The 11,238-nt window shown below is 41.9% G+C and overlaps 1 protein-coding gene across 1 annotated transcript in view; it reads right to left on the bottom strand.

Annotated features, from left to right (window-relative positions):
* LOC103208437 (E3 ubiquitin-protein ligase TRIM22-like) overlaps window positions 1–10,753 on the bottom strand; it is a 79,948-nt gene extending 69,195 nt beyond the window's left edge. The window contains 6 exon segments of the mRNA XM_007954148.2: window positions 3,937–3,963; window positions 4,236–4,336; window positions 5,850–5,872; window positions 8,881–9,111; window positions 9,718–9,813; window positions 10,271–10,753. Of these exon segments, the coding sequence (XP_007952339.2) occupies window positions 3,937–3,963; window positions 4,236–4,336; window positions 5,850–5,872; window positions 8,881–9,111; window positions 9,718–9,813; window positions 10,271–10,690 (898 nt within the window). The 5' untranslated portion in view covers window positions 10,691–10,753.
* Between the last annotated feature and the right edge of the window lie 485 nt (window positions 10,754–11,238).

Genomic DNA, 11,238 nt, shown 5'->3' with positions numbered 1-11,238 from the left:
TACTTCCATAGTGATACTGCCTCGGAAACCCAAGGAGGGGTCGCTATGAGTCAGGGCTGACTCAACGGCACATAACAACAACAACAACAACAATAGCATCACTATGGGTTGGAATTGACTTGATAGCAGCAAGTTTTGTTTTTTTGATTTTGCTTTTATATATTGAATGGATGTGCATTATTGTTCTTCTATCAGCAGTCTGCTTTAGTTCCCACAAATTAAAAAAATCAATTTTATCCTATGTTTTGGGCCTTTTGCCTCTGGACAAAATGAATTCTATCCAAGAGTAAGGCCAAATTCACAGGAAGGCAGTTACTGTGACCTCTGAAAAGTGAGATTATGGGGCAGACTGTCATATGTCAGAATGTATGTAACCTATCAGGTACAGATTGCTAACAAAGTGTGCTTAAGATGGGGCATACTCAGTGTAAACTGATGCAGCAAATTTCTTCGCAAGACCATTGAATCCTTGGCAATCTTTCTGAGCAATTACCAACTCCTGTTAATAAGCACTTAGCAAAGAAAAGCAGTAAGTAACAGAGGAAACAAAGCAAAGTTGTGTCTAAGAGGAAAAATAATGGAGACCAAATTCTAGGTAGGTGAGGACACCAATGATACATGTGCTAATGAAGATGACCAGGTCTATTCAAGGAACTACAAGCAGATCTTTGAGACTGGACCTCCAGAAGGACACAGGTTAAAGGAGGAAAGTAGAGGCAGGCAGCAGTCAGATCATCCAACCTGATGTCGTCAGGCAGGCTAAGAGCTGAGAACACATTAGGAAGGCCACAGAAAGCCCTTCATTGTTTACCAGAAGTGAAAGAACCAGCTTCAAGATGTCCTGAGCCATGTCCCCAAGAGTACATTCTATCTGGTGCCCAATACTCAAAGCCTGGGCTTTCACATGCTTTGAACACAGAATAGGAAGGGGGTGGGGGTTGGACTCAGCCTGGAAAAATAATGGTCCTGCTAGGAAACATATTTATTTGTACAAATCTTCCCTTTGAAGGAACCCTTCCCCAGGCTGGGGCTACCATACAGGAAGCCTGTAGGCCCCTTTAAATAGCCATTGGAGCACAAATTATACTTAACTAAATTTACTCAGTACTTTCTTCCTGGAATCTCCCACCCTTTGGCCCCACATACCTTCGCATGCACCTTTAGGCCTAAGGAGAAGTTCTGCATTGAAGGTAGGCCACAGGCGTGTGTGGTCCAGATATACTAAACCAAATGCTTTGCCTCCATCAAACAGTTGCTCTCAAAGAGCTCAGTGAGAAATGAAAGTTCAGTTCCTGGTGTGGGCAAGAAGAGGAAGTAGGAGGAGCTTCTGGGCCAGATCAGCAGCAGCTCCTGAAGGCTTTAACCCAGTGGTGCTCAAAGAGAAGGGGGGATTTGCCAGAGGGGACATCTGCCAATGTCTGAAGGCATTTTTGGTTGTCCCAACTAGAATGCTGCTGATAATGGACCGGTAGAGGCAGGGATGCTGCTAAACAACTTACAATGCACAGGACAACCCTAGAACAGAGAACTATCCAGTCGAAAATGTCAATAGTGTTGAGGTTGAGAAACCGTTTTAACCTTTTTTGCTTTCTAGAACAGCTAGGCACCCAGGAGCTTCGAATCTGTCAGGGCTTCTAATGAGTTCTGCCCAGTTCAGTGAATGGCCAACGAAGTGTCACCTGAACAGATTCAAATTACACTTACGGTGAACCAGAAAGATAGCTGCAACAGGAAAAATTACCGGATGAAGACTTGTTAGAAACTTAATCTTCTTACAGCAGAAGGGCATCGTATGTGTTGTACAGCAACGACATGTTTCCACCGGTCTGAAACAGTGCTGATTTGCTCAAAGATGCTGGCCCACCAGGCCATTTTGAATGTGTGTTGCTCTTCTACAGTCCTGCCAATCAATAATCCCATCTCACTCATCAGGTTCTTGAAAGGGCTCACTATGCCTTTTCTGAGTCTCCCATTATAGTAGGTCTTTGGCACGTAATTTTTCCTGTTCTAATCTGCCAAATCATAAAACTTTGCTTCTGTCCCTGTTTTGCTACACCCGGAGACTACCTGTATATCCAATATTCTTTGCCAACACCATAAGTCAAATGCATCCATTTTTCTTTGGTTCTCATTGTTCGGTTTTTGCATGCATATAAGACAATTGACAAACCATGGCTTGGGTCAGGCACACCTTAAATCTCAAAGTGACATCTTTGTTTTTAAAACTTTAACAGGTCTTTTGCAGCAGATTTGCTCAAGAAATGAAGAAGAATAATGGTTTATTTCAGGAATTTATGGTAAATTTAGCATTTAAACAAATCAATGTACTTAAGCACATTAACAGAATAAAAATAGCACATAATTATCTCAGTAGTTACACAGAAACAAACCTATGTTGAAATTCAACTTTCCATTCAGTACAAAAAAAACTCAGCAAATTAAGAAGGGAACTTCCTAAATTTGATTCCAGGCACCAACAATTAACCATACACCAATTGCAGTGAGTGCTTAATGGCAAAATATTCAAAGTTCTTCCTCTATCTTTTCAAGATCTGTAATTAGTCACGGATTCTCACAGTCACCACTAGGTATATTCTAATATGGATTAAACGTTCAAAAAGAAAGGAGTGAGGATGGAGAAAAATAGGTCAGAGGGAAGAGACTCAGGGCAAAGGGTATTTCTCAGAAGTAGTGGTATCAAGGATTGAACTTCCTTTTGTTCCCCCAAAATATGTGATGTAAATCCTAACCCTTACAGCTGCAGATGAAATCCCTGTTTGGAAATAGGGTTTTCTTTGTTATGTTAATGAGGGCCATAACAGCCCATGGTATGTCCTAAACCAATCACTTGTAAAATAAAAGGAGATGATTAGACACAGAGGCAGGAAAGCAGACACAAAGACAGGATAAACAGATGCCACAGGGCGAGCTCCAGGGAATGCAGACAAGACCATTAGAGAAGCTAAAATGAGGATTATCCCCAAGAGCCAACAAAGAGCCTTCCCCTAGAGCCAGTGCCCTGAATTTGAACCTCAAACCTCCGAAACTATGAGCAAATAAATTTCTGCTCCCTAAAGTCACTCATTTGTGGTATTTCTGTGATAGCAGCATTAAGAAACTGAGTCTGGTGGGGAAAGCAGAATGTTCAAGAGCGTGGGTAACATAGGGTCATCGGGGCCGCACAGTTACAAGGATTAAAATATGGACAAAGGGGAGTCGGAAAGTAGTATTTAGAGAAGGTGTAGATAGGGAAGCCATGGTTTGTGACATTATAAAAGGACACAATACCAGCTTCATAGTCTATGAAAATCCCAACCCGGCGAGGCGGCACAGTTATGAGGAGGAGCAGGGGCGTGGAAGAGTCCTCATAGGCTCTATATTCATGCTTATGCTTTAACCCAATCACCCAGTATCCACTTTGAGGTTGATAGCTGGAGCAAACATTCTTACTGTTGGCATATTGGTGGAAAGAGAATCCAGGTACCACTGAATCACTGCACACCCCCAGGATCCAGTCAGTCTTGTTGGTCACATCTACCTCCCAATAATGTTTTCCTGAGGAGAAGTGCTGGGAGCCCAGGACACTATAGTCATAGTATTCTGTCTGATAGGAAGGCCCAGGCAGCTTAGCACCTACAAATCTCACTTGCCGTCGGTTTTTAGACAGGAGAAGATTTAAATTAGCCATCTGTGGATTCATAGTCACATCCACTGTGGGAAAAGGTACAACATTAACAGAGATGAATGGGTACGTAGGTCTTATGGCACTAGGAGGTAGGAGCACAGGAAGTGATTGGGAGGAATCATAACTATGAGGGGGTATTTGTGGGGTGTTTAACACTATATATCTGAGAGTGTGTAGGGGTTTCTATGAGGAGGGGTAGGTGAAAGGGGATCAGAACATATCACCTCAAAGAGGCCATGGTTTCTACTTACCCCAGAAGCTTTGGACATCTGTCAGCTCTGTAATGATAAAAAGTCAAGGATGATAGAACCCTAGGACTCAGAATTAATAATATTTCTCAGCTTATCAGATAGCAGAGTGGGGCAGGGAATACGTGAGGATGTGAACTGGTTATTTAATTTCATCTTAAATACCAGCCACACCTTTTCAGCCCACTATGTCCCTCTCTCTTCTCCACTCCATCTACTAATCCAGCTAAACACTCTATCCTATTTATTTCTTACCACTATGGTAATCCCACATCCAAACTCTATTTCCCAACTCTGCTCACCTCTAAACACTTGTAGCATCTTTTCCAAATCTGGGGGACGAAACGTACTTCTCAGCTTGGTGGGGAGTGCTTTTGGCTTTTTCAAAGTCCAGGCCTCACTCCTAGGAAGCACAGACCTTATGAAGCTCCACAAGTCCACTCCTTGGGTCCCTCCAGTACCTCTCCCTCATCTCCCAGGCCCACTGGTGGATGTCAGCACACCTTCCTGGAAGTGTCACTGTGCAAAGAGCTCTAGTGTTGGACCTAGAACACCTGGACTTGAAACGAACACTGTTTCTCAATTGCAGTAAAAACAATCTGTGAAACTTTGGTAAGATTAAGCTGTCAAAGTCTGCTTTTATTTTTTTCCTCCTTTTTGTAAAATATAATGATTTTCCTTTCTATCTTTACATTCTTGAGATAGTATGAAATTAAATAAAATAATGGCCAGGGAACTTTGTGCTATTTCTACTAAAGATTTAAAATGCCAGTCATTTTAGAAGGCCCAACATGACAGGGTGGAGATATCTGAGTAGACAGACAGAAGCCCAGGAACTGGGTGCTCTGGTTCTGGGACAATCAAGTGAAGGGCTCCCTTTGAAGAGTCTGTGGGCTTAGGCCCTATGGTCTCCCAGAGGCTAAGGGGGTTAGGCCTTTAGAGCAACATCTTAGGATTCACTGTCTCTGGGAATGTTACACCAACTGGACAAAGGAGATGTCTTCACCTCCAAGCTGAGAATAAAGACTTCAGAAGGGACAACAGGCTCTGGACTTCATGTGCCTTTAAAGAACCTGAAGACGCCAAGTGAGTAACTAGAGTTGTCACCTTGCCTTCATGAGATTCTAGAGTATCTGATGGAGAATATATGTTTGTCCCAGGGCCAAAGCCACTCTTCTTGACACCAGAGATTATGTTTTTACTGCAATTGAGAAAAATGGAAATCTGAGGAGAACTAGATAGTAAGGTCTGGGCTGTTCTAAAGTCAGAAGAGACAGGCAAGTTTAAGGCAGCTATCCCAAGAGCTGATTCTCAGTACTCAGGAAACAATACAGATAGGAATTTCCCTCTGGTAAAATACTCAAACCAAAACCCCACCAAACTCACTGCTATTGAGTCGATACTGACTCACAGCAATCCTATAGGACAAAGCAGAAGTGCCCCATAGGGTTCCCAAGGCTGTAAATCCTTATGGAAGCAGACTACCTCATCTCCCACATAGTGGCTGGTGGGTTTGAACTGCCAACCTGTAAGTTAGCAGCCAAATATATTAATCACTATGCCATCAGAGGTGAAGAAAAAAAAAAAAAATCTGTGTATTTTGAGGTAGCAATAAACTATTAGAATCAAAGCAGGAAGCCATTAAAAAAAATCATCGAAAAGGAGTCGTGAGAGGGAAATCCCTGAGTGAAACTCCTCAACTTGAGACCTCTGGGCCTCCTATCACCCAAATTCTCCTACCATACAAGTCCTTATTTTTGAGACAGCAGTATTCTCATGAGTAAATCAAGACATAGTGACTTAAATCTTCCCTGCCATTTTTTTTTTTTTTTCCCTTTTCCACTACCACAAGACATAACTCTATGTCTTAACTCTATGTGTAGGAATCTCTTGATAATACAACAGATGTCACATACCTTTTTCTGACATCACTCACATCCTAGGAGGGAAAGAGACAGGTTAAGTGAAGAAATAATACATTTTTCATCTCTAATAAAGCCTCACCCATGTTCTTTCTCCCACTCATACAACTCCATGATATGATGGGAATAAAGATGGCCTCAATGTGAAGGTGACACAATAGCGGTAAGAACTCAGAGCAGACTCTCCCTGAGAATTCATGTAGGACATCAGCAAAAAATTCATTCATTTTATCTTTAGTTTTACAACTTTGTGTACATGTGTACATGATGTCATGTATATATATAATCTACTATTTGCCAGACATGGTGCCTAACCCCACAGAATCTCAGGTGATTAAGTCATAAATTCTATCCTTGAGACTCTTAAATTATGGTTGCCAAGGATACAAGCTGTTGTTATTGTGCACCATTGAGTTGATTCCAATTCTTAGCGACCCTATAGGACAGGGTAGAACTGCCCCCACAGGGTTTCCTACATTGAAATCTTTATGGGAGTAAATTGTCAGATCCTTTTCCCATGTAGAGCATCTGGTGGGTTTGAACCACTGACCTTCTGGTTAGTAGCTGAGCATTTAACCACTGCAACCACCAGAATTCTTCAGGAAACAAGCAGCTAATGGGCCTTAAATATGGTTGTTCCCCAAACCTTACTTCCCTTAACACTCTACTTTGCCTTTGCTGACTTTATCCATTCCCTTGATTTCAATACACATAGGTGTTACTGATTCCCAAATCTGTACTTCTGCTCAGATCTCTTTCTTTTATGACCCAGATCAATATACTCTCTAGCAAATATGCCACATACCACAAACAAGATATTTAAAATAAAGCTTATTATTTCTGCAACCATAGTATCTTTCCTCTTATCCTCCAAATTCCTGAATGATACTAGCATCTATTTAGTTACCAAATTTAGCAAAGTATCATCCTAAGAATTACTATATGTTCACCCTGACACCCCATTTTTGACAAAGTCATTTGATTTCACCCTTACCTTCTTTTAGCCTTCTGTTGTTTACCTTCACCACTGACACTGCCTGCCTCAGTGTTTGAACAGACTTGCCCAATGGCCCCTTAATTTGGTCTCTCTAGTTACTGCTCTATGTATCTCAATTTTGCTGAAGAAAGAGCCAACAGTTTGGTCTATATGACACAAGAATAACTATTTTCTCCATATCAAGATTATATTTGATTGCATTTCACAGAAAAACATCTCAAACTAGTTTGGACATGGAAAGTAGTAGAGGTAATGGATCTATTAATTCACACAAACAAAATGTCTAGGATTATATCAATCTCAAGGCATAGTGAGGTATGTGCCACTTCATGGTTATTTTTCTTCTGTTGACTTTATTCTCCAATAATGTGAACTTGAAGAATAAAGCATAAGGCTTACATCAGGCTATCAAATAGAAATGATTAACAATGTCACTTACACAGGTAACAAAAAGAAAAGGAAGAATACATCTGTGATGGGAGAGTTCTGGAAAGAGTATGAGATAACACTTAAGAAGTAATTTAAGAAGTATTTTAAGAAGTAAGAATTTAAGAAGTAATTTTTAAGAAGTAATTTATTTAATAAGTAATTTAAGAAGTAATGTTTTACAGTTTTAAGAATTTAAGAAGCAGTTTTTACAGTTTGAGGAGAGGCCGCAGAGGAGCTAGGAAAAGCTAGAAGGAGGAAGCATTAGGGCAAGCTAACATCAAAATGAAGGCCAAGGGCAAGAAGAATAAGATGAAGAAGCAATCCCCAAAGCAGAGAATGAGGAAAAGCTCCAAGAGGTGGAAAGCAACTACCTCAATCTCCAATATTAGGGTCCAAGAAAAAGTAACCAAAACAAAACACATTGATGTTGAGTTGTTTCCAACTCAGAGCAATCCTACAGAACTGAATGGAACTGCTCTATAGAGTTTCCAAGGCTGTAAATCTTTATGGAAGCAGACTGCCACATCTTTCTCCCTGGAGCAGCTAGTGGGTTTGAACCATTGATCTTTTGGTCAACATCCCAGCAATTTAATCGTTGCACCATCATGGCTCCTTAAAAAACAAGAAATCCTTATTCCACCAGCAAAGAGCGGAAAGCTGAAGGTAAACAGAAAACAAGGAAAAGAAACAGTCTCAAGGCTCCAGAACATCACAAGGTACTTCATACCTTAATTTCATAGTCACATTATTCACTCTCTGTAGAATAGCTGCTCAATTTTCAACCTCAGTTCAAACTCGTCCATCAAATCTTTCCAGTCTTGACTCCTTGCATCCTTCCCACCTACACACAGAACAGAGCCTACCCTTCTTCATGCCTCAAAAGACCTGTTTAAACTTCCTGTTAAATGATTCTGTCTAAGAGAAGAATGAAAGCAAAGAAGAGCCAGTATTATATAAAGAATCACAATCTTCCTTTCGAGGAGTGGCTGGTGGGTTTGAACCCCCAACCTTCTGGTTAGCAGTCAAATGTCTCAGGCACTACATCACCAGAGCTCCCCTCAATGAACCACTAAGAAAAATAAGTAAAATTAATTTTAAAAAGAGAGAATCTCTAAGTACTTTAGTCTGGCTATTAAAAGGGGTGAGGGTGAGGGGAATGATATGTTGGCACCAGGAGACAGTTGGCAATATGTGGATGGACTAAGGCAGTGCTTGATTTTAGTGGAGAGAGGCCAGGGATGCTGATAAGCTCCTCACAAAAATAATTCTCTGGTCCCAAATGTTAACAGTGGCAAAGTTGAGAAACCCTGCTATAGAGTATCATTGGATATGATAACTCTTCTCCATGGTATCAAATAAAGTTTTGAACCACCTTTTATAGGTAAAAAAATAAAAATGTAATGTTCCCTCAGCACTGGGATTTTTAATTATCTTATGCTTTACACCTCATGACCTCTATATAATTTAATAGGGAAAAGGCATTGCAGCAACTTTCACGTATTTCAACTTTTCATGTGTCCAGAGGATGTCAGTTCCATGTCCTACAAGGCAAGAAAAGTTGTTTCTACTTTCCTTGATTCTCAGTTTGAGGGTCCTTACCTGTAGCAGCTCCATTGCTGACCCCTGACACCGACGTTCTAGATCTGAGATGAGTTCTCTCAGTGACTCGCTTTGCTGGACCAGCTTATCTTCAGCTTTTTCTATAATACTCAGCCCCTTCCTTTCTTCCTCCTCCAGCTTTATAAGTTCCCACTGCTCTTCTTTGTCCAGAATGCTTCTCAGCTGATTAAACTGTGTCTGGATCCGGTACCTCTCAGGTTCCATCTGAGTCTTCAGGAACAGGGAAGGAAAAGAGGCTAAGAGTCTACAAAGGGAGAGGCCAAGAGGCCTCAATAGGAGAGAAGTAAATGGGGGGGAGAAGGCCTACAGAAACTTTCTCTTTTCAGCTCTTCCCAGACCATTGGTCCTGGGCTGCCTTATCTAGGCCTCCTTGATACACACTAGTTTCAGGAAGAAATTTAGATTGCAGGCAGTATTCCTAGCCCCCTATGTCTCTGCATCAGTTACCCCTTCCGATTTTGAGTCTTGAGGTGGGAATTATTGGCCCAGGCCTGTCTTTCTCAGGAAGACTCAGAGCCTGAAACTAAAACAAGGTCCAGAGTCAGGAATTAAGGGCCACGCCTGCCCATGTTTCCTCTCCTATGGCTCCAAAAGCACAGAATCACTTTTGATGTGTTCATTATCTAACTACTCCTCCCTGGCTCCTGCATAAAGGGCAGTGCTTTCATTGGAAAGGCTCTAACAGACGACTAGGCAAAGGGAAGCTCTTCTAGCCCAATATTAGGGAACAGATGGGATTAGGGCTCCTTTTGCCCTCAGCTCCCATGACCTGCTGGATTCTTGTCCCAAGACACCCTTAGGAAGAATCCCTCTTGCCTTCCAGCATGCCTTCTTTTCTCTGATAACAGCTGTTAGTTTCTCAACTTCCTGCTGATCTTTCTTCATCTTCTTCAAAGACTCCTGGAACACCTCCTGGGAGAAACACATCAGGTTAAGCAGGGCTAAGCTTTACATTTTCTCTGTGTCTAGACATGGAATGAATGGAGTAGAGATTATCCTGGCCTCAGAAGGCTGTCCTGTCCTGGGATGGAAAACTGAGGTTATCACATCTTTGGTACACAGGGGATAGACACCAAAGAGAATTGGATGATTCTCTTTCCTCCCAGGGGAAGGACCTGTTTCCAAGGTACATTAAGTCCTTTACTCTCATTGCTAATGTATTCTCCACACCCAATTCACCATGCCCTTTTCTACCCCCAATAGCCCCCTCTGCTAAAAAAACCATGCAGGGATGATGTTGAGTAGCAAGTAAGTCTGCAATCCTGGCCACAGGATATTTTCTAGGTTCATCTTCTAGGTAAATGGGAGGCACAAGGACACTTGCCAGACTCTGTTCTACCCTATCCCCCCCTCCATCCTAGTCTCTCACCTGGTACTCCTGAGCAACCTCCTCCAAGAGGAATGTGTGGTGACCACGGTGCTCCAAAGACCGTTCACAAAGCCAGCAAATAATCTTCCCATCCTCCTTACAGAAGAGCTGGAGTTTCTCTCCATGCTGTACACAGAGAATTACCTTCAGCTGCTGCTCAGGGCCCAACACTGCCTCCTTGAGTCTTTCCACTATGTTGGCCAGGTGCCGATTAGGCCGGAGGTTCCCAGGCTGGTAGCTGGTCCGGCACACAGGACAGGTGCTTTCCCCATCTTGACTGGTCTCTGATTGCTTGTTTCCTGTGATGCAAGCTTGGCAGAAGCTGTGGCCACAGTCTATGCTCATGGGTTCCGTCAGGAGCTCCAGGCAGATAGGGCAGGTCACCTCATCTCGAATATCCACCAGTACTGCAGAAGTCATCGTAGTTACTCTCCCACCTCCTGCCTGTCCTACCCTGACTTCGGAGGTGCTTCCTGCATACAGAATCCTAGGTAAGGAGACAGGTAGAAAAGAAGCAGAGTCAGAAAGGAGGGAGAAAAAAGGAATGCTGACTGTCCAAGAAAAAGAAGTCAGAGACTTGAAGTAACAAGGGCTTCTCATTATAATTTTAAAGCTTTACTCCAGCTCATATCAGACATCAAGTTCCACCCTCACTAAATTAATGATTATTTTCTTTTACTACTACTGGATTCTTCATGTTATCCATAATTTTGTTATAATCCACACAGTCAAATGCCTTTGTATAGGCAATAAAACACAGGCAGACCTCTTCCTGGTACTGTCTGATTTCATCTAAGGTCTATCCGACATCAGCAATGATGATTCTTCTGAATCCAGCTCAAATTCTGGAATTTCCCTGTCAATATACTGCTACAACCATTTAAAAAAAAATTATCTTTAGCAAAATTTTACTTGTGTATGATATTAATGATATTTTTCAATAATTTCCACATTCTGTTGGATTACCT

Source organism: Orycteropus afer, unplaced genomic scaffold (assembly GCF_000298275.1).
Source record: "Orycteropus afer afer isolate SDZICR_OR568_19922 unplaced genomic scaffold, OryAfe1.0 scaffold00014, whole genome shotgun sequence".
NCBI classification, from domain to species: domain Eukaryota; kingdom Metazoa; phylum Chordata; class Mammalia; order Tubulidentata; family Orycteropodidae; genus Orycteropus; species Orycteropus afer.
Note: the sequence above shows the minus strand (reverse complement) of the source record. Positions and strands in the feature narration are given on the sequence as shown.